Here is a 23564-nt window from a genome sequence, read left to right on the forward strand (position 1 = left end):
CCCCGTCCGGGCCGGCCGAGAGGCAGGGCTGCGGGTGGGTGTCACAGGCAACGGGGGGGCTCACAGGCCTGGGCCGTGCGGCTGAGCTGCCAGCGGCGCGCCACCTGCCCCACGGCCTCCCGCTGGCCCGCAGGCCCCTGCCCCGGACTGATGCCACCCCCAGCAGCCCCGGGGCTCCTCGCGGCCTCGCAGCTGCCTCCCGGCCCCTCACACGCGGCCCGCCGCGCTCGGTCTCCCCGCCCTGGGCGCCGCCGGGACCCCCGCGCCGGGGCCGGGCCGGGCGGGCCTCGCCTGCCGTTGCCGGGCAACCGCCTCCTCGCCTCGCCGGGCCCAGCCACCGTCCTACTCTCACCCGCGGTCGGCAGCGCGCTCCCATTGGCTGCCCCCGCGCTGCGCTCGGCTCCCATTGAGCGCCCGCTGCCTCTGCCGCGTCCTCATTGGCGCGCCGCCCTCTGGCCACGCTGCGTCACTTTCTCACACCATTCCCCCCGCCTTCTCCGCCAGCTGCGGGCCGGCCGGTGGGCGGGACCTGGGCGGCTGCGGCTGTGATTGGCGGGGGAAGCTGCCGCTCAGGGCGCGGGCCGGCGCCCGGGCGGCGGGGCTGTTTAAAGGCGCCGCACGCCGGCACGCCGTACCTTGTGCTGTGTGTGCCAGCGGGTGAGCGAGCGAGCGGAGCGACACCGGGAGCCATCGCCTCCGACAGGTGAGGGCGGCTCGACCCCTGCAGGCCCTCGGGCTGGGCGGCGAGCGCTGGTCCCGCCGCTCACCTGCACCGCGGCGGGTGTCGGGGCGCGGAGCCGTGGGGCCCGCACGCGTGGGGCTGCGGCGCCGCTGGCGGGTGGGTCGGCGCGGCGGTGTGGGTGCGGGGTGCTTTTGAAGTGCCTGCCGCGCGGCGGGGGGGGGGGGGGGGGGGGGGGGAGAGAAATAAGAGGGGGAAAAAAAGGCAAAAAAGAAGAAAAAAGCGCAGAGAGGCGTGTCTGGGTGCCTGTTACCGTAGGTGTTAGCCCGCAGGCCCCGCCGGGCGCTGCCCGGAGCATCGTGGAGCATCGCCGGTGGCGCGGCGCAGCGCTGCCTGCTCGGGGCAGCCGCCGGTGCCGGCCGCCTCCCCAGAAGACCGGTGCGGGGGCTCCGGGTGCGTCCCGCCCTGGGCGAGCCCCCGGCTGGGTGAGCTCTGCGGGGCTGCTCTGCCCCCGGCTTGGGGGCCTCAAAGAAGCTTGGAAGCGGCGGCGCCCTCTGCGTGGCCCTTAGTCCCCTCTCAGTGTCGCGACAGAAGCGCCCAGCCAAGCCGGGGAGGGCGGGGCGGGCGTGTCCCCTGCCGCGCACATCCCCACCCCGCCATCGCGGCGGGCGAAGGGCCGGTCCGGACCCTGCGTGCGGCCCCCAGGGTGCGGGCATCCCGACAGCCGCCGGGTGTAACGGAGCCCCGGTCTCGGCCGTGCCCGCGGGTGGCGCCCGGCATCCCCGCGGGGGGCACGGCGGGCGGGGCCGCACGGCTCACGCACGGTGCGGGCTCTGCGGTTTGGCGTTGCGCGGTTCGCTCGCCTCCCGCGCAGCCCCGGGACGGGCAGAGGCAGCGACCCCCCGCGGCGTGCGGGGGTCCGGCACGCTCGGTACCTGTGAACCCTCCCGTTCTGCGGGGATGTCATAGCAGGCACCGCCGGGTCATCACGGTTTAACTTCTGAAAAGCCGCCTGAAGTGGCCCAGCGGCCATCAGCAAGGTCTGTTCCGCGGGTCCTCCAGGGGCGAGGCGCGGGAGGGAGTTACCGGGTGCGTTGCTTGTAGCAGACAGTCGGGGGCTTATTTTCCAACTTTCAGTCAAGTGTTCTATATAACTGAAAAACTGAAGCAGGAAATAACGAGGTCAATTTATGGACAGTACATTCTCAAGTTCTTAACAAAGACAATGAAAGCCACCAGTTGTGGGAGAATGTATTTCTGGCAACACTAGCAGAGAGCAGGGGCTGCTCTGTGGTGCTCATTCATTCCCTACAGGATCCTAAGTGGGCATGAAACAAAGCAAATTTCTCACTTCTTTATATTAAAGCATTTGGGGTTCTCTGCTTTCTAAAAGAACTCGTGCTTTTGAGAAAGCTTTAGTTTTTGGTAAAAAAAAAACAAACCAATGATGGAATATTGTTTGCCATTTGACCAGGAGCACAAAAGTCTGTTTGTTTTATATCAAGTAAAAATTTTTTTCCCTGTAATGACTGACTTTAGTTATCATATGCCCTATTTCTTTTAGTGATCCAACCAAGCTTATAGAGCAGTCTTTTTTTTTTTTTTTTTTTTGGCGTGATACAGCCTGACACCCCGACTGCCACTGTATGAGACATATTTAGTGAGCCATACACTGTAGACAGAGCCTCCCTTTAGCTGTCCTCTGCAGAAAGTTTTCTGACGAGAGAACTGCAGCAAGTAGGATGAACTAAATGCTGATTTTGGCCTCTTGAGTTCTGTAAAGACCAAGGGCAGAGCAGAGTGTTTGCCTCAGCCCTCACCAACAGTGCAAGTCCTTTCGGCACACTGCATTTCCTAGTAATTCACTGACTGGTTAAAAGCCACTGCTGTTCTATAGCTATTAAAGGTCAAGTCCATTATGGGCTGCATGCATTGCCTCTTAGTATGTAACTTAAATAAAATTAAGCCCCTAAGATTCTCTGCAGCCTCTGCTTTTCAGCTTTCTGGCTCTGGCAGCAGAAATGAGCCCTGCTCTGGGGTACAAGGCTCGCCCTTGGGGTGGCTGCCAGATGCTGAGCTGAGCTGGCAGCAGTCTGTACACCCTTTTTGTCCACTTCTTTCAAAAGTGAAGCATTTTGTGCTGGAAGGAGCTGGACCCCAAAGTCCTTTTCCCAGCTGATACCTTGGGATCTCGCTGTTGGTGGCGTACCTGCATTCTGGAAAGCATCTGCCTTCTCCCCTGCAGTGCCTGTGCAGATTTGGGGTAAAACGCAGCTCTTGGAAGAAGTTCTGAATCCCAGGACTGCTCTGTGCCCCCAGGAGATGTGTGTGACTTGCTGCTTGTACTGCCAAAAGGGGATGTGAGTTTGTCCTGCAGTTCTTCTGCAGCCTGCAGACCACCGTGCGCTGTCCCTGGCTGTGGCTTTAGGAAAGCAATGATGGCCACCTCATTTCTAACAGTGTAAACCTTCTGCCATGCCATGGCAAATCCTAGTGCTTGACCACAAGATTCCCAGAGGCAGAAATTTTCGTTGCTTTTTTTTTTTTTTCAATCCAGATGATTTAAAACAAGATGTGGTACGGCTCGCTGTGGTGTAGGCATGCAAAAAAATTAAAACTTACAGCATTGGAGAAATGCAAAAAAAAAAAGCAACAGAAATGATGTGCCACCAGGATGCCCGTGGCCAGGGATTGTCAAAAAAAAAAAAAGGTCGAAAAACCCCTCAGACTGGGGGATTTTGTGTGCTGGTGGGTTTCCTTTGGAGGGGTTTTTTTTTTTGACTGTTGGTTTTGGGTGGGTTTGGGTTTTTTCTCCGTCACGGTGCTGCTGCGTTTCATCGCGCAAGGCGCTGCGGGCGGGGGCGCGGGCGCGGCGGGGCGGGGACGGGGGGGTGGGGCGGGCTGCCCGCGCCTGCGCACTGCCCCGCCGGGCCCCGCGCGCATGCGCGGCACTCCGCGCCGGCAGCCGGCGATGGGCTTCCGTAACGTGTAAGGGCCGGGTCGCGCTCGCTGGAGACGGGGTGGCAGGGGGCGGCCGGGCGCCGCGGTGGGCTCTGCGCCGCGCTCCGCGCTGCGGGTGGGACGTGGCGTGCCGCCGCCGTGCCGCCCCGGTGGCTCCTCGCCGTCTCCTGGGGCCGGGTCACGGGTAACCTTGAGGCGTTGGCGAGGGGGCGCTCGGCGCCCTCAGCGGTGGCGGCGGCCGCCTGAGGCGAGGGGCTGCGCGGCAGGGCGGGTTACGGGAGCGGAGGCGCCGGCGGCCCACGGGCCGGGCGGCAGGGTGCGGGGACAGCGCAAAATCGTGTTTTGTTTAGCTGAAAACCATGGCTGTGCCGCCCGGCCGTACTGCAGCGCCCCGGTGCGCGGCCTCGAGCTGCCTTTTTCTCCTGTCTGCGCCGCCCGAATATGCACGCAGGCTGCAAGAGAAATACTTCACAATTAAATAGGTTAATTCAGGTACATCGTAGGCATGTTGAAAGATCTTCGGTGGTGATCGGAATGAATGGTCAGCCGCGTGCTCGTATTTTAGGCCTGGCGTAAGGCTACCTGTAACAGAAAACACTGCCAATGTCTTCCTAATGTTTGTCTTTATATACATCGTGTAAAGGCACCAGTCCTGCAGCAAAGGGCTCTGTGCCGCTATCCACCTGACTGGTTTGATGGGAGAAGTTGGGTGCTTGCAGCTGGGCACAACGGGAGAACGCTCTGTGAAGCCCTGAGTGAAAGTGTAGGAATGCGGTGCCTGCCTGGGTGATGGAGTTAAAGTAATAGAGTGTAGTGACAGTAAAGTTACAGGATTGAAATAAGAAAACTTGGTCCACCAGGGAGGATCCCTCTGTATTCATTTCAGCCTGTGGAATGTTTCTCTAGGTCTGGTGTTAGGAGTTCCACTGTTCTGGAGTGGCAAAACAGTATGCTGAAGACAGACAAAAACCCCAACCAAAAATACAAAAAGAAACAAAAATAAAAACACAGCAAAAAAAATTGCTATTTTTGTTCCAAGTGTAAACAAAATGGAGCAACTTAAGTCATTTAGTTTAAAAATTAAAATAATTTTGAAAAGTCCTGGCCTGTTTCAAGGCAGAGCTTTCCTGGGAAGGATAAATTTTAAACTTAGGTTCTCGGTGAGCAACATTCAACAAAAAAGCCCCCAGTGTTTCTAGCTTGGCTGTATAAACTTGAGACTTTGCATATAAGTGAAAGTAGAACAATGAACATTGAGACTTTTCTTAAACACTTAACGCTTGTTAAGCATGAAATAACTTGGGTTTAACCTACATCTGTTCGCTTCCAGAGCTGAAATCTGTATTTTTGCTTAAAAGTACTCCTTAATGTAAAATGTTACAAAACTTCTCATGATGTTTACAGTATACTTAGACCAAAGTCTCCCCAGGGACAAAGGCTTACCTTTTGCAAATGACCTTGTAAAATACCTGAAATTTAACTGTTTCTGTAAACCTACAGAAAGTGGAAGTAGGTCTCTTCAAATGGATGTGAATAAGTCAGCTTGTTTTGTGGTTTTTGTTTTTTTTTCTTTTTTCTTAAAGATCTGCCACGATGCCTGGGTCTCTTCCAGTGAATGCTGAATCCTGTTGGCCCAAAGATGTTGGAATTGTTGCACTGGAAATATATTTTCCCTCTCAGTATGTTGACCAGACAGAGCTGGAGAAGTATGATGGTGTGGATGCTGGGAAGTACACCATTGGGCTAGGCCAGTCAAAAATGGGGTTCTGCTCCGACCGGGAGGATATCAATTCTCTCTGTTTGACTGTGGTTCAGAAGCTCATGGAGAGGAACAGCCTTTCCTATGATTGTATCGGGAGGTTAGAAGTTGGAACGGAGACAATAATTGATAAATCAAAATCTGTAAAGACTGTCCTGATGCAGCTTTTTGAAGAATCTGGTAATACAGATGTGGAAGGAATTGACACCACCAATGCATGCTATGGAGGCACTGCTGCTCTTTTTAATGCTGTTAATTGGATTGAGTCCAGTTCTTGGGATGGTAAGTTGAGGGTATTTTCCTGCTCAGCTCCAGACTTTCCTCTTTTTCCTTTCTTTCCTTAAGCATACTTCTTTGTGCACCACTCTCATGAAAATCGCAGTAACCCATAGTTACCATGTATTTGACCTTCTTATTGAACTCTTGCAGGGATGTTATCAAATAGAGATATGGTTCAGTAACTAGCGGCATTTCTAGCGGGCTCTCCTTAAAAGTATTTGAAATAAAACTGACCATTAAAAAAGAGACATATTTTCCCAGTAACCCTCAGCAATTTGTTGTGCAATATTCATGTAACTGAAATTTCCAAGTCGTCACCTAATCCACTTCAGCAGTTCAACAAAGCTCTGAGAGGTTAGAGCAGAAAATACATTACCAATAGAAACAGGGTTGTTGGTTGGTTTTTTTTTTCCTTTTTAACATACCTTCATTCTTCCCTTGTTTACATGCTGCATGTATTCAGAAAGATCATTTTTTGGGGGGAAAAAAAGTTGCAGCTATATTTTTGGAATTTAAGTTTTAATATAGCAGTAGAGATGAGAAAAACCTGTAGCAATTCAGCTTCATGCCCAACAAGTGGGTTTTTTTATGTCATCCTCTGGTTTTGAATAGTCTGCCTTACAGCAGTGACAGTGTTGATGTTTAAGCATGTAACACCAAGAGGGTAAACTTCTTTTCCAGAGTCTTTCTTAAATGCCATGGCTGTTTGCCACTAGTTCAGTTACACTGAAAAAATAATGACATGGCTAATGATCACTGGTCTTCTGTTAATTTTGGTGGCTGCCAGGAAACTGAGATGTGGCAGAAAAGACAGGATTCAAGAGCCCCATAATTTTTGCATAATCTCCTCTGTAACTAAAGCCTAAAAGTTGCTGATGGTATTAAAATGTGCTAGATTCTTGGTTATTTCTCATTGTTATTTCTGTGTGTTTTTCACAGGGCGCTACGCACTTGTTGTTGCTGGAGACATAGCTGTGTATGCCAGTGGAAATGCCAGGCCAACAGGTGGAGCTGGTGCTGTTGCTATGCTAGTTGGTCCAAATGCTCCGTTAATTTTTGAGAGAGGTTAGTCCAGTGAGAAAACATACACCATTCAGCCAGATAACTGGATCTGCCCTGAAGCCTGTCTGCTGGTTTTTGTGCTTTGCTGGAGGGCTGGATTAAATCCCACGAATGTCAGAAATTGTACTTTGTCTCCTCTTGCTCTGGGTTAATTTGGGCAAGTCCTGTTAATAGGAGGCAGCAAGGAACAACTAGAGATGATCCTATCTGTTTATTTCCTTGGGCATTCTACAGCAAAATTGACAAAAAGCAGACTCCGAGCTGAATAACAGAGCACTGTACTTTCAAGGTGAAATAATGAAAATAATTTGTTACTTGTGTTTGTCCTGCTTAGTCCTACCGTGCTTAACAAGCAGTTGAGAACTTACGAAATGTTACCTTAAAGGGCCTGAAGGGCTATGAAAACCTGCTTGACTAGAGCCAAATATTACTTCTTTCCCCACAGATGTTAAGTGATGCATTTAAATTCACTCAAAGCAGCTGAATAAACTAATTCTCAACTTTTCGTAAATTTCTGTTCATCAGGGTTACGTGGAACCCACATGCAGCACGCGTATGACTTCTATAAACCAGATATGGTCTCTGAGTATCCTGTAGTTGATGGCAAACTATCTATACAGTGCTACCTCAGTGCATTAGATCGCTGCTACACTGTTTATCGCAACAAAATCCACGCCCAGTGGCAAAAAGGTATGTAGCTTCACCTGATACTGCAAGATCTAGCAAACGCTGAAACATCTAACTACACAATGTATTTAGTGTCCAGTCTGAAGACTAGTATATGGGTCCCTTTCTTCCTGTTTCTGTGTTCTTTTGATTGAAAGGTGTGCTCTCTTGCGTAAGAAATGTGTTACTACTTTTCTGTTGTCACTAAGTACCTGATAGTAAGCAGTAGTCTCTGCAGCTTTTGTTGGTCTAATGTATAATACCTTGCTTCAAAGTGTGTCATTCCCCCCTCTACTCAGGGTCTTAAGTTACTGGCATTAATATTTAAATGTTATGTAACGATGCCAATACTGATTTGTTTTTACCCTATGTATTTAGTAGATGCTTCACTTCATTTAACTACCTGCTCGTCATACCTATGCTTCTTAATAGAAGTAGACTATTTATTACGTCAAAATGCTGGGTAAAAATATGAGAGTCTTAATATAAGTTAAGCTTGCAGCTTTCTCTTCTAGAAGGGCAGACATTGTTGGTGCAAAAGATCAGTAAGAAACCAATTTTTAAAGAGAAGTAGCAGCAGTGTTTAAAATGAACGGGCCAGCAACAGTTAGTCTTATGGTTGTCTCTTGTATGCTGATCCATTAGGATCACGATATCCTGCCACCCTCATACGTTACTTTCATAGTTGAAGCAAGTACTAAACAAAAGTTGTAACACAACATTTCTTCCACTTCCAGAGGGGATGGACAGACATTTCACCTTGAATGACTTTGGATTCATGATCTTTCATTCTCCCTACTGTAAATTGGTACAGAAATCTGTGGCTAGACTCTTGCTGAATGACTTTCTCAGTGACCAGAACCCAGAAACAGCAAACACTGTTTTCAGTGGTCTGGAAGCTTTCAGGTGAGAATGACTGCTGTCTTCCTTAATTACATAACCTTAATTTGTTGCACATCCAAGGTGTGTTTTCACTTCCTGGTATTTTAGTACCTGTTTCTGAACTACTGGGTTTTTTTTCTTTCTTATTAATAGGGATGTAAAACTTGAAGATACGTATTTTGACAGAGATGTGGAAAAAGCTTTTATGAAAGCTAGTGCAGAGCTCTTCAACCAGAAAACCAAAGCTTCGTTACTCGTATCCAATCAGAATGGGAATATGTATACCCCTTCAGTCTATGGTTGCCTTGCCTCGCTTCTAGCCCAGTAAGCATATAACTGGAAAAAAAAAGTCATAGCCCTTTATATGTAAGGTCATAAAAGGTTTTTGTTTCAAAAAGTCTTTTGTAAAAGCACCATCTAGCAAACCTTTTCCTGCCGGATTGCCTGAAGCAGAAAGACTAAAGTTAAATTACCCTGCACACACAATCTGTTCAAGTGACAAGGAGACTCAAAATTTCTATCAGAAGCTGGTCTGAAACAACTTGTTACTGCCTTCCAAAGTAGGATCTTATTTGTAAGGTGGTGTCTCTTCCCAGCCTCAAACCCTTGTCCCATCCCATGTCTTCCCTGCCCCTCCACAACTTCTCCCTCTGTCCGCAGCCTCCCAAGAAAAAACCCAAACAAAACAAACAAAAAAACCCCACCAAAACAAAACCACTGTAGTGGATCAGAATGCCTTTTTCTCTGTTTTGCTGTAGTAAACAAAGCCAAATTAGATCAGTATTTACATAACTTTTTTTAATGACAGACTTTTAAAAAATCATGTTAAGTTTCAATTAAACTATTTCTCTTGGGTCCTTTTTTCTTTATTCTGACTTTGCCTTCCAATATGTGGTCATTCATTTTAGGCTTTAGGTGACTCCAGAATGAAAAATGGCTGCCTTCTAGATAATCATATTCTGGGCAATTCTTTGCTCTGTTTTCCTTAGGCAGCTATTACAACAGTGTTAGAATCTGTGGTTTTAAAAGTCATAATTTATGCATTTAGCATGCTAAATGTGTATTGTCAATACAGTTTGCTGGCTGCTCTTTTGAAGCTAGCTCCACTTTCTAGTTAATTAAAATTGGTGCCTTGGCTTCATTCTCAGTTTAAATAACTGTTGCTTGATTGGCAGGTACTCCCCAGAGCAGCTTGCAGGACAAAGGATTGGTGTGTTCTCATATGGCTCTGGTTTTGCTGCTACGCTGTATTCCATCCGAGTTTCACAGGATGCCACTCCCGGTGAGTGAAAGGAAGAGATGACAGTTAACTCCTTTGCACAGCTCACCAGCATAAGTAAACCTGCAGAGCAATGCCTAATGACAGTAACGCTGAAGGGAAGATGTTCCTGCTCCAGGAACATTTAAGTGTCGCCTTGGGCAAATAATATTCTTCAAACTCGGTTAATGTTTCGATTGAGTAATAAGGAGTATTTTTAAATGACTAAAAGTTTAGCTTCTGTAATTCAAATTATTTTGAATGGGCTTGAAATGTGAACATGCTAGTGTGCAGCTCTCTGCACTGGTGCTACCTTACATGATGATTTTATATTGTAGGTTCTGCATTGGACAAAATAACTGCCAGCCTTTCTGATCTCAAGATAAGACTTGACTCAAGAAAATGTATTGCTCCTGATGTCTTTGCTGAAAACATGAAGATTAGACAGGAAACACATCATTTGGGTAAGAACTTCATTAATATAAGTCATTCCTAGTCTTACAGCAAAATGCTTATCACTTAATTCACCTGACTTTAAATGACTAGGGTGTAGAATGAAGAAAATATCCAACCCTTTCTGCTTCTGAATGGTTTGTGTTCATTGGCCCAATGAATGTGGCTGAAATGAAAATGTTTTTTCTGTCTTACTACATCCAGATTGCAAAGGCCTGTGTTGTGTAAAACTCTTACCAGGAACCAACTAACTGTATCTGTTACTGGCTTTTTTACAGCCAACTATATCCCACAGTGTTCAGTAGAAGATCTGTTTGAGGGAACATGGTACCTTGTGCGTGTGGATGAAAAACACAGGAGAACTTACGCGCGGCGCCCACTCATGGGTGATGGACCACTGGAAGCAGGAGTTGAAGTTGTCCACCCAGGCATTGTTCATGAGGTGAACACTCATCACTCTTTTAAAGTTTGATATAGGTGGTGGAACAGTTATGTGTTTGTCTTAGCATGTGCATGTATGTTAAGAGGAAGCGGTTTAACAAGTTACATGAAATACTTTGTTAACATATGTAACATAGCAGCCAGAAGTAAAAAACTGAACATGAGACTTTTAAAAGTACATTTCATCATAACAAGAAAGAAACTGCGCAAGACTGAAACAAGAACAAACTGGCTCTTTTCACATAATCAGTTGGCATGAAGCATGACCGATTTGATTGACTTAAGACCAAGCCGTCCAAGTGTAGCATGAATTGTTTTGAGAGTTGGACTAGCCTTGAAGTATGAATGTCTGATCTAGAAAATCTTATTTAATGATTTTTTTCCCTTCTTCTTAGCACATCCCAAGCCCTGCTAAGAAAGTGCCAAGAATCCCTGCAACAACAGAATCTGAAGGCGTTACTGTTACTGTTTCCAATGGGGAGCACTGAGATACCTCTGTGAGGTGGGGAATGAAACAAGGTGTGAGGGTAGGGTGAAAGAGAGGAAAAGGATTGCAGTAGCGCTGAAGTTTCAGTGTATGGTAGTGCTTCATTGGAGTATGGAAAAATTGTTTAAGCTCCTTGGAAAGATTTGTCACAATATGGTATGGTGATATTTATAGTATTTTCAGAACACTAAAATCATGAATATACTGGAGGTGGAGGGTCTTTCTGGGGTGGTGTAGATTCCTTAACATGTCTGAATTTTTTTCAATTGCTGAGCAGTACCTGTAGTCTATTACAAGGTCTTTGTACTTAGGGGGAATCTTCTGTTTGCTCTTTCCATGTAAAATGACTTGAAACTTACGCTGTTAACTTCTACTTCTGCCACACACACCATAGTCCAAGCTTTTAATGTTAGGGTTCTCAGTGCCTTGACAGTAAGCAATCTTCTCAATACTGCACTTCATTTTGTCCCCTTTATCACCTTCCCTTTCTCCTCCCAGTCTACCTCCCACCACCCTGTTTTGGGAAAGGTTTAGAACAAAGTAACATTCATTGGTGGAATAGAATCTTTCTCCCCTGTCAAAATGACTGGATTGAGAATGGCTAGACAGGCAGGTGGTTTTCTTGCAAGAAGCTCTGTGACCCACCGTGTTGATTACTACATAATTGCTCCGAACATCCATATTACTGGTTTTATACCTGCATTATAAATCACAGCAGCCTGGGAGGAAAGAGGAAGAGGGGAGGTAGTAATTTTTTCTTTCAAAAGAAATGGGTTCATGGATTTGGCAACTTTCAGGATCATTTAGTAGAAGCATCCAAGGCAGCAGACTTTGCAAATAAAACTTCTGGGTATTATAGAGCTGGTTTAATTGGCAAACAGAGGAAGGGAGGAAGATCACTTTGGAGCTCTGGCCTCTTGCTATTATTTATATAATACATTTCTGAAAGACGATAATTTTGGGTTTGGCTTTGTACTTTTGAAGTCTTTCTCGCTATTGGTATTACTGTAGGAGTGGAGTCTTCTTTTTCTCTTACCCCCACCCCCCCAACATGCAAGCTAAAAGCTATACATTTTGCAAGTGGTAGAAACACAATGCTAATGGGGATTCCATTCTGGGAGTTTTTTTTTTTAAAGCCCAGAATGAATATTAACTATGACATGAGCCTTCTAAGCTTGTAATATATATTTAAATTGAGCTAATGTACAGAATGAAGTTTTGTTGAATTTATTTCTTTGCTAATTCTACAAAGCTACATTACCTAATATAAAGTAGCAAAAAAAAAATTGTCTGTTAAATTACAATCTTTTTTGTGTGTAATGAAGTGTTTGTGTTATCTGTCACTAGGATTTGCTAACTTGCTGTATTTGTACAGTCAAGCCTTGGTAAAAATGGTTGTTTATTATAAACTGATGAGTACTAATCTGTTCTGCTGAAAATGATGGAGCAATGATGCATGATGATAGTGTTTGCAAGTATTTTGGTTTAGGTTGCCCTTGTGAAACTTACCTTGGCACCAGGAGACCAAAGTGCCATGGAACAAAGTCCATTGCTGGCAGTGGACAAGCCGGGAAGTGAGCTACTGGCACAAAGTTAACCACAGGGACCTCACAGGCTGTGAGGCTGATCCTTCATTAAAATAAAGTTTGAGATATTTGAGACCCATTGGAGTAGTGCTAACTTGTTGGGTTTTCAGGATGCATTTTTCTTTAACAGGAAAGAAAAAGGAAACTGGCCCTGTGAAGACCTGAAGTTGTGGGTTCACAAACTGTATGGACCTTCTTTCTTTATATCATTCCATTGCAAAAATGGAAAGAAAGGGTTGCTTAGGCTGGTGCAAAACCATTGTTTCAGGGCAGTGTTTCAAAGTAACTTAAATGCTTTCACATGGAAACTGTTTAAAGAGGAGGAATTGATTACCAGCTTATGAATTTCAATTTATCTTCATTACTGTCTAATAAAAGCTGGTATTTTTTTATCCCCCTCAGAAAATCCATGAAGGGGGATTGATTCTTGCTTTGTACTTGCCTGAGCCTCGATGAGTCCTGTTTCCCATGGCTGGCTTGTCATTCTGTTGCTCACTTACGTTATTTTCTCCCTTTAAATTCATCATGATCTCTTCAGTCCCCACAACAGATAAGGCATCCTGCCCTTAAATTTGAAAGCACCAGCTGTACCTCTCAAACTTGTATTGGATTACTTGCCTTATCTAAGACTATGTGGGCTCCAGCTCTTAGCTTAGTCATGTTAGCTATGCCTGTTCGGAGGACAGCTACTGCACTTTTACACTGTTTGCATTGGTGCTGATGGTGTTGAAGATTAAAGTATAAAATAGTCAGTTAAAGCTGAAAATCAGAGTATCTACATCTTGTTGATGCTCAGAATAACTGGAGTTGTCAGGCTATCCAACTTTCAACTTGTAGTGGTCAAGAGTGTCAAAATCTGCTTTGTGCCAGCCTTTGCCAAAGTAGTATGGCAGGAGTTAGTACAAGCCTGTAATGCGCAATGTATAAATGGATTTTGTTACAGGTTGTGTTCCACATACTGATGCCTAGTGCTAAAGCAAGAATTTAAAACTACGTGAGTTTTGGAGTATGCTTAAATCTTTACAGGAGTGCAGCTGGAGTCCAAGCAGTTCTAGAGTGTTATAGAATCATGCAAGTAATGGAAAGTGTCAGAAGGTTAGTAGATGGTAGCCCAGCCAACGATGCACTGGGAATTGCAACCACATGTGCAGGGTAAAAGAGCATATCCTAACTTGCTTCTCTTGAATTGTGATGAATGGGGAACTGTGGTTAACAACAGCATTGTTGTTTCTTCAAATAAAACTAAAAAAAAAAAAGCTGTGATACACACTTTATCATGTTTAGTTTGCTGAAGAAACTTTAAAGAAGAATTTGGAGTTGTTTAGATTATGGTCTGGTTTCTGCTTAAATGTAGTCCTCTGCAAAAATGGTCCTGGTTTGCAGTGGTAAAATTGTGTCGAGCTGAGGTATGATTTGTTCAAGAAGTCAGCTGTCACATGCCTGTACTGAGAACCTTCTGTGCGTGAAATGCAGTATTACTTGATCGTTACTGAAAGGTCACCTCCAACTAATGATTCCTTACCTGTGTCACTTACTGGGGTTCTTGCAGTGCTGTACTGTGCCTCTGGAGCAAGGCACAAACAAACGCATGAGGGCTCTGTATTTGAGTGCTTCAGTGTGACTTGAGACATACAAAGGAGATGAGGCATTTTTTGTTTATTCAAAAATTACAAAAAAAGTAACACCAGAACTTGCGAAAAGTGAATAAAACCCTTTGTTAAATGTGCAGAGTAGAAAGCCTGCAGCGCAATTTATAAAATACAGCACAGCTTGGATGTGTGCTTCACCCTGCTATAAGAATGGGTTCCTGTCCTCAAGTCTTGTTCTTTGGGGTCTGGATGGGACATGATAGGAACACATTCAAGTGCCCTTTTCTTCTGGACTTTGTGTAAAACAATCCTGTAGACCCCTGTTATTGAGCTGTGTGCATCTCTTCCCCGGTTATTTTGAATGTGTTCTTCTGTGATGCCCAGATCTTCCAGAATATTTTTCACTTCAATTTCTTCCTCTTTGAGTGTACTCCTGTCTGATAAATACTTTGGATCCAGTTTAAACGGCTCTAAAGGTTTGGGGTACTGTATTCCTTGCATCCATTCACTGTTCATAATAAGTTTGACAGAATATCTTTCGGTTGGTACTGGCTGAAGGACTCCTTTTATCAGATTCTGGCAATCTTCTGAGAGGCAGGGAGGCAAACTGTATGTCCCTTCAAGAATGCACTTTTTCAGTTTGGCCACTGTATCTGCCCGAAATGGCATGATACCTGTTGTCATAAAGTAAAGCAGGATCCCCAGTGCCCAGATGTCTACATAAATACCAATATAGTTTTCATCTCGGAAGAGTTCAGGAGCAGCATAAGGAGGAGAGCCACAGAAGGTATTTAAAGTTTCATCTCTTTTACTTACTGTGCTGAATCCAAAGTCTCCCACCTTAACACAGGTGTTACTGGTGTAGAAGATATTTTCTGCTTTTAAGTCCCGGTGAATGATATTATTCTCATGCTGTAGAACAAGAGGGAAATCTGGTATTAGCTTGTTTACAGGAAAGTTAAGTGACTAATTAATTACCATGCAGGAGAAAGGGAGTTACCTTGGACAAAGTCAGAAATAAGTATTGCAATGAAATTGGGAAGTTAGAAGTATTTAAACACATTTTATCTATATTTAAACAAATATTTATCTCAAATATCTCTACTGATACAAAAACAACAGAGTAAGTGAAGACGGGAAGAAGGATGCTGGGTGTTGTCTTAAGAATAGCAGTCTCAACCTGTTAACCAGTATCAGCTACTGTCATGAAGCAGATCTGTGATGGCATTGTAGTTAATCCTACGAAGTTAGATAACCATGCACAAAACCTTTTTTCAGGGTTCAGAACACTTGCTTTTGCAGTTACTGTAATTCTGTAACGATACAAGTAACTATTCCATTTTTGTATACATCGTAAGGTTGTGGACTTAAGAAGTGAAGGTCTTCAGTTCACCCAGTGAACTTAGATAAAGTAAGAAAGTTGCAATTCTGTTGTGTGCTCTGGTGTCCTATGAGGAGCTGGTGGTGGCAGGAGAAAAGGAGCACACACCTGTGCCTTGTGGTATTTCATGTTGTTGCAGGGCACAGAGTTCAGTCGTGTCTTCTAGTTTTATAAACCTAAAATAAATACATGTATCTTGTACTTTTTTTTTCTCCCTTGGAAATGGTAGTGGTAACTAAGGACTCAAACTGAATTTGCTTTGCTTAGTGGCAATATACCTGCCTTGACTAGTTAAGGGTTTAGCTTCATCTTTTAAATAACTGGGAGGAGTAGACGTGTTTGAGCACTCTGCCCAGGCTTTTAAAGTAACCAGGTACAGTATTTGGAGGTAATAAGGAAACCTTTCAGCACCCCAAGATTTTTAAACTCATCAGTAACAGGCAGGGATCTTCTGGTTGTGTACTGGTGGCAGTGAGATGGGATTTCAGTAGCATGGACCATATGGTATAGCAAAAGTAAAATGTTTTGCAGAGGTCTTTGTGTATGAGTAAAGATAGATGTGGGCTGGCTTGGTAATCTGGTTTTAATGCTGAGAAACGGATGCAGTCTTGGAAGTGTAAAGTTCATTCCGGTAGCTGTAGAGTACCTGTCCTATGGAAAACATGTTGAAGTTAATCCATCACTTAGAGGACATATGGTGATTTTATTCAAAAGATGTAAAAAATGCAATGTTTATATATGCCATGAGCAGTCTATAATGCGGTTTCTAGATGTGTAACCTGGGAACACCCTGGCTTTTGACTTTGCCTGAGGCTATTACGTGGCAGGAAAACATGAGCCACTGGAGGGCACCCTGAGCCAACTGTAATGAATGCTGCTATTCTCAGATTTCCAGAACAGTCTTCCTGTGTTTTTATGCTGTTGTTTGAAGTAGCTGTAGTTAACTGTGCAAGGTTCAGAGGAGGTGGTACTGAAGTAGTGTAGCTAATTGCCCCTTTTCTGCCTTTACAAGATGCTTTGGGTTCTGGTAAAATAGCAGCATCCCAACCCTGAAGACAAGGCAGGGAGAATGTGTTGCTGGGTGTTAACTTCACAGATTTGTGCCAAAGCAAGGACCAGGAATTAACTGTCTTTAAGTGCCGGTCTCCCACATTCATTAATAAGCAAGTGGCTGCACGTTTGCAACATTTAACAAGCCTCTTCTCTGAAACACTTTCTTCAAGGAAAGGAGTGACTGATCCTGTTTTGAAATGGCTGGAGGGAAGAAACGAAGCCTTGTTAATGGCTGCCTACAGCAGCTCAAAGCAGACAGGAGAACGTTAAAGGGATCGTTCCACCTATGAGGTGTTCCCAGTCCAGTCTCCTCCAAAAAGCTGTCAACAGAGAGGCAGTAACTCCAGGTGGATGAGAAAGCTCTCTCGGATGCTTTTAAGACAGCTCTTGATCTGTTTTGCTCTTCAGAAATGTGAGCCTGAAATCTTGGTAACAGTTAACCTGCTAGGTAAAAACCAAAAGATACATTGATGAGTAGTGAGGGGCAACATGCCTGGGGAGGAAAAGGAACTTACCATGTGCTTCACAGCAGACACAATCTGGGAGAAGATTATTTTACACTCTGTTTCTAGCAGCTTCCCTTCTGTACTGATTTTAGTGAAGAGCTCCCCACCTCCTGCATACTCCATCACAAGATGCAGTTTTGAGAGTGTCTCCACCACTTCATACAGTCTGATGATATTTGGGTGGTGCAGTTTTTCCATGTTGGATATCTCACGAGATAGCAAACGTTGAGTCTTCCGGTCCAGCTTTGTCTTGTCCAAAATCTTAATTGCAACTTTCTCTGAAAAGAAAAAGACTTTTCCATGTTGTTAATGCAATAGGTACAAATGATGATACTACTTACAACAATGCTTGGTTAGAGTAGGGCAATAAAATTTCACCTCTGATCAGTGCAAGCTAAGCTGCAGAGGCCTACTAAGCCCTGCAGTCTTTCGCACACCCCTGTGTCCCTTTCCATCTACAGCATAAAGGCTGCTCGAGTTATTGCAAGAGCTAATGGCCTGCTGTCTTAGTGTGCTCTGTTGCCACCAGGCTAGTACCTGTCTGATGGCAACAGTTAAAGCAGCTGCTTTTGGTGTGTAATGCTGGTAAAGTCTGCACTTTCCTTGCTAACTCAGTGCTCTTCAGGTGGGCTAGGTCTGAGCCTGGTGAGTCTGGTACTTGCAGACTGATGGAGGTGTTAAGATTAGGTGCTTTGTTTCAGAGCAGATAGACAAACTGGGGGTAACTTAGGGGCTCTGGCTGTAGTCCTGCAAGTAGAGTGAATAAATGCATCACAGTTGCCTTTACATTTCTGTATCAATTGGCAGGTTATGGCTTTTCTCTTCACTCTAAGCAATACAGCTGGTATTTGAAGGATTAGTCTGGTTAAATTAGGTTTATGGTGGCTTTGTATAACTAGTCAGGACAGTAAAACTGGATCATGGCAATAAAAACAACTGTTTATTCCTGGGAAGGTTTTGTTTTTCCCCCAAGAATATCTTAGTCAAACACCCCGAGTGTTTGACTTTTATCATTTTTATTGAATCTTTCAGAAAAAAACTTCAGTTTCTAGTACATGGGAGTAAATGGAAAAGTATTGTTTACTTGTTGCATAAGAGAAGAGCGAGAAGGCTATTATATTTGTACATGTGTTCCGGTATAAAAGGATTTAAAATGTTTTTACTTAATATTACAAAGGTATTTAACTTGAGTTTAGCATGTCAACATACCTAAAGGAAGTGTTAAGCATATGTGTGCATACATCTGTACAGACCAAGAAAACTCCATGTTTAGTATATTTACCTTAATAACATACATAAGTTGATTTCCCTACTGAAATGCAGCAGATATTCCAAGCAAATGTGATTCTTGTGGAAGGTGCTGAATTATCCCTTGACGTGCCTATTTTCAGAAGGAGCCCGTGCTGAGTATAGGGCAGTCTTCCCCACACTGCTTCTCTCTGACCTGTTTTGTACTTCCTAGCAAGCCCCTTAGAAACGCGGGAACCCACTCTGGCGTGGTGTGGATGGTGGCATGGTGGATCGGGAGGAAGTGTAGCTATTGCATGGTAACAGCATGTGACACTGATCGGTGGCAGAGCTCTGACTGCTGGCCTGGGCGTGAAAGACTAAAACCCTTGTCATGTCGGTAGCATATTGATCACCTAAACCAAGAGCAAAGAGCATCAGCTCGCAGTAGGTAACATTTGCACAACTAAATATTTAGATATTGCAGGGATAACAATTGTTACAACGTTAACTATGTAATTGCATCATTACATCTTAATTTATAGAAGTTGGGGGCATTTGGGCTTTAAAAAAAAAAATCTAGGTTAAATTCCTTCCCTTTCCTTTTGCTGGACTTCAGTATTCCTCCTGGTTGGTTCTTCTGCAGAGTTTTAAAGGAAAGAGGGGAAAATATTGCAAATGGTTTAGCACTGAACCATAAATCAGGACTGAGCTTTAAATCTACATCACTGCAGTTGCATATGTGTGATATGCAAAGAAAACCAGCCCACCTTGAAGTGTGATAAACCTGACACTCTCCTTTTCTTTTTTTAAACTTGTTTCCCTCTGCTTCCAAAAAATGCTTGGTTTATAGATCCTGTACTAAACTTGCATGGCAGCAGTGCTGAACAGGAGAGCATTTTTAGCAGACAGCTCATTTACTAAAATATTTAAACTGAGTCGTGTGGGATTTTGATTGACTATATGCAGTGTATGCAGAGGTTTGGGGAAAAACTAGCAGAAATCTTTATAAGAGAAGTCAGAAGGTTGAGAAGTCATTTCAGGAAGAAGTCGTGTATGCTATGATGGCAAAAGGAACAAAATGCAAATGGAACCAAGTTAAAAAGGCTTAAAAAAAAAAAGATGTCTGAATACTTCTGCCTTTGCCATTGATGTTTCGTGTTAGGCTGGCTTTTTACTAGCTGTAAATTTTGGATGCTCTTAGTTGCATCTATTCAGCTCTGTTCTCACGCTACATTTGTCAGCTGGCAGGTATGTAAAATAAAGGTTACAAAGTGCTTAGGACCATAATAACCCTTAGCATGCAACTCTGCAGGTCTCTGGAGAAAATATCTGCCAAAATTGAGGTTAATAAAGTGGGCAACACTCCTGCATAACCCAATACATATCACAGCACCAACGATTTTCCTGTATTCTCTAAGCAACCGAGATGGCCTTATGAGAGAAACAAGGTGCTCTATCCAGTTTTTTCCTCTCTCCTTCTAGAAAACTTTGGTCCCTCTAGAAAACTTGTCCCGTGTTCTGCTGCAACATCACAAGGGCTACAGAACAGCACACATGTAATTGTTACAAAAACTCATCTTATAAACAGCAAAATTGTTACCTTTTTTAATATAGTGACATTTAAGAAGAAAGACCATACTTAGAACTTAACACTATGACAATAACTGAGGAGCTGAATATCTGCCAGACACATACACCTACCCCTACAACAGGGACCCAAACAGCATTAGAAATACAAAGGCTTCATTAATATAAGCAGGAGGGGAAAAAAAAAGGAAAAAAAAAGCTTGTACTCATTAGCACCGTGCAGGAACATCATTACCAACACAATGATGTGCATCTACTGGAAAAAAACAATCTTCTTGGTGGGGGTGTGTGTGTGTGTGTGTATGAATGTATGTATGTATGTATGTGCACATGTGCATGCCTATTCTTCTGTCTACATACTGTATTTCATGAGGACAGATAAGCTCAGAGGCAGATAAGAGTCCAAACATGTTTATCCTTTATCCTTCCTTTCATGTGATGGTTGCAAACTTAGTATTGAGAAATTAACTCCTTGCCTGGTGAACATTTTAACCAAAAATCTACTAACAAACCAAAAATAATTTGAGAGGTCTCTGGTGAAAAAGAACCTTTTCAAGAGAAAAAAAAAATATCATAAATTTGCCCAAGCTTACTATATTCAGTGACACTCAAAATTTTTCAGTCAGCTCTATTCAAATGCTAAAGTAACCTGTCAGTTAAGTTCAAGAGGTCAAAGTTCATCCAGATCAAATCTGTAACTTCCTTTCCCTAGCATTCCCCCCTGTTCCCAGTACAGGAGCAGCATTTCCTCCAACAGTAAGCACAAGACAGTTTTCTCTGGAAGAAAAAAAAAATTGGGGAAAAAAAAAACCCACAGAAGAGGAAATAACTTGATATGGGCCAAGTAGAATAGACATGCTTTTCTGAGACAAGCAAAACCAAAAAATCCACACCCAGTTAGGCATAGGCAGACTTAAATTTAGGAAAAATAAATACTGTCAGTTCCCTGCTTTTATTCCCAGTACAACAACTGCTGCACACGAAGGATAAATGTGAGTTCCCACAGCTTTGCAGTCTGGGCTGAAAGAGGTGGTTAGAGAAAATAACAGATGATACAACATGAAGGCTTTAGGGCATATCTCGTTCTCTCACCTATAAGGTGATGGAAGAAAAGACAGTCAAAGACTATAAGAAAAAAATCAAGGCAGTAGTGTACAAAGATGCAGGGAATACTCACCCCGGGGGAAAACAAGAACAGTTTCTATTATTGTCAGACAGAGACAGAAAAAACAGGACAGATGAAGACCAGTTCTCAGTTATAACTTCTGTCTTCTCTTCATGCTACCTAGCCTTTCTAGTCCTTCCTAGAAGCGGATATAGGGTGCTTTTCTGTACTTAGGTAGTTGACAATTCAGCACAAACCCTGGTTTGGCTGTACCTGAGCTGCACTTGCTCAGCAGCCACGTCTCAGCTTTTTACAGTAATGAACCACCTGCAAATGGGTCAGTAAAGCAGGCATAAAATTTCTCACCAAAATGACTGTGATCAAATGAAAGCTTCATCCATACTAGTAAAATCTGTGATGAAACAAAGGAAGCTGTGCTAACTGCAGGCAGCAGCATGCCTAACCAGGCTGCCCTGGGGGTTTACAACCTCTACCCGTGCAGTCCATGAGCTGGGGCAGGGAAGAGGAAGAGGCAGAGGGACAGGACGAGTTGAGGGAGGGGAGGCACAGCACCATGCTTGTAAGTGTGGAGTGTTTGAGCCATGGGATGAGATACATTAACTCCATGAAGTGCGGAGATTAACTTCTCTTGCAATAGGTGCCATCTAGAGAAAATGTTTCTGGTTTCTTTAAAGCCTAATCCAAACCTAAGCATTTATCTGTGACCATGCCTATAGATTTTGCTCAACAACAAAAGAAGGACACATACAAACTATATGAGTAATTAAAGTTCAGACTGCATCTCTCTTTCCAAACAGGGCCATATGTATACCTACAGAACTAGGGTGCTCAGCATGCAGGTGACCCACCCACCCTAACCTACCTTTGGTTAGGGAATGAATTCCAAGCTTCACTTGTGAGAAATTCCCACTTCCTATTTCTCCTCTGACTCGATAGAAGCCAAGTCTCTTTCCCAGGGTTAATTCTTTCACAACTTTTTCATTCTGGGACATATCCTGCATTAGTTTCTCAAATGGGGTCAGCCTGTGCTGCCTGCCCTCTTCATCGCCTCCATAGCACTCTGGATGCCCATCGTCTTCTCCACTGTCCTCACGATGCCACTTGGCATAGCGATGTTTTCCAAGAATTCCTCCATTCACATATCCTGTTGTCATAGTCTGTACAGTAATCACTTATTTCCCCATTTAACAAGATGGCTGGATAAGGAGTTTAAATGAAATAATTCTGTATGAATATGCAATCCTGTGCATAATGGACACAGTGACAAACTTAGCAAAAAACCCAACCAGCTTACTGAAGGTCCATCTTTGGAAGTTATTTCAAAAACAAATCCAGCATATCTACATATTGCAGTTCTGTTCAAAGCCAGAGATAAAACTGGAAACTGTTTACATCCGTCCCTGACTAACAGATTTAGTATATCAGGATCTTAATCTACAAGGTAAAAAAGGCTTTGCAATTAAAACTGTAAACTTTGTGCAAGAAAGCGCCGAGCTGCTCACTGTCTATGCAGTACATTTGACACATGCAAAACATTTGACATGAATTTTCAGCCTTTAGCTTGCTGCTTTGAAAACTAACTTGATATATAAAGGTCAAACAAATAGCTGATTAACTATGCTGAATAAATCCAGATGCTTCCAGTTCATTTTGAATAGCTGACCTTAAAAGGGTAGTCCTTCTTGACTTTGGTACCAATCCAAGAGCCGAACGTAAGGTTTGCCTTTGATTCATTCTTCAGCCTGTGAGCTTGTCACTGTGCCTTGGAAATGTCACTGTGCCTTGAAGCCTTGCTGTAAAAGGTTTGTTGCTGCTCTGTTTCCTCCTCAGGGCATGTTTAACAAAGCAACTGATCCCAGAAGATGACAGGAAAAGCATACTCTGTGCAGCGGGCAAAAGAAATGCTGTGCCTCAGTATCCCTGCCAGTCACATGGCAGGACAATACAGGATTAAGTAACTGCAATGTCACATTAACCCTCCTTTATTTAGATGAGCTTTCTTTAACGCCTTGAGCCTTCTCAAAATTTTGCCAGACGCATGGTGTTCCTAAGCAGACAGATGAAGAAAGTCATTAAAACATTTACATAACAGCATGACAGCACACCACATACCATTTCACCAACTTAACTCTGGCAACACAGACGAAGAAGTCTTCATTCTAAATACACAAGCAATCACATTTAAAGCAGTAGACTATTTTTTTCTTTACCTTCCTTCTTTAACCTTGAAAAATAGGAGTTGATCAGCAACTGCTAATCATGCAGCCACGTGCCTGAGGGTGGTGAGCTGGGCACGAAAGCCGAAGGTTGCAGTGCTCACCTCCCCTGCTCTCAGCACTGCCCAGCTGACAAACTGAAGGCACCTCACTGCCACCCTGCACAGATTCGCCACACTGAGGGGAAGAGAATTAGACAAGTAACTCAATGCCTGGAGCTTAGGGAAGGTAGACAGTCACCTAAGGTGCCACACTAGAAGAGGGCATGTGACACTGACAGGTGGGGCTGCCCTCTAAACCCCAATATCCAGTGTAAGCAAGAGGATGAGAGGCCAAAGGCACTGCATACACAAAGAAAAGGCA

General features: G+C 44.2%; 2 protein-coding genes across 5 annotated transcripts in view; one reads left to right on the plus strand and one right to left on the minus strand.

Annotated features, from left to right (window-relative positions):
* The first annotated feature begins 555 nt into the window (after positions 1-555).
* Positions 556-19553, plus strand: HMGCS1 (3-hydroxy-3-methylglutaryl-CoA synthase 1). 3 transcript variants are annotated; one of them, XM_056324256.1, is made up of 11 exons: positions 556-703; positions 5224-5681; positions 6618-6743; positions 7266-7430; positions 8144-8312; positions 8442-8612; positions 9464-9570; positions 9885-10010; positions 10278-10441; positions 10836-10942; positions 16707-19553. In XM_056324256.1, exons 2-10 carry the CDS (start codon positions 5234-5236, stop codon positions 10926-10928), a joined length of 1569 nt encoding a protein of 522 aa, XP_056180231.1. In that variant the 5' UTR covers positions 556-703; positions 5224-5233; the 3' UTR covers positions 10929-10942; positions 16707-19553. The 3 variants fall into 3 exon arrangements, with proteins under 3 accessions (XP_056180231.1, XP_056180230.1, XP_056180229.1); XM_056324255.1 differs by lacking the exon at positions 16707-19553 and adding an exon at positions 12644-14180; XM_056324254.1 differs by lacking the exon at positions 16707-19553 and having other exon boundaries at positions 10836-12592.
* Positions 14265-23564, minus strand: part of NIM1K (NIM1 serine/threonine protein kinase) — a 31918-nt gene continuing 22618 nt past the window's right edge. Inside the window, exons 2-5 of one of the 2 annotated variants that reach the window (XM_056324258.1) lie at positions 22649-23032; positions 21848-22181; positions 17052-17320; positions 14265-15014 (exon numbers count right to left, since the gene is read on the minus strand). In XM_056324258.1, the coding sequence (XP_056180233.1) occupies positions 14265-15014; positions 17052-17320; positions 21848-22139 (1311 nt within the window). In that variant the 5' untranslated portion in view covers positions 22140-22181; positions 22649-23032. The other variant, XM_056324257.1, reaches the window with a different exon arrangement.

Source organism: Falco biarmicus, chromosome Z (assembly GCF_023638135.1).
Source record: "Falco biarmicus isolate bFalBia1 chromosome Z, bFalBia1.pri, whole genome shotgun sequence".
Lineage (NCBI taxonomy): Eukaryota > Metazoa > Chordata > Aves > Falconiformes > Falconidae > Falco > Falco biarmicus.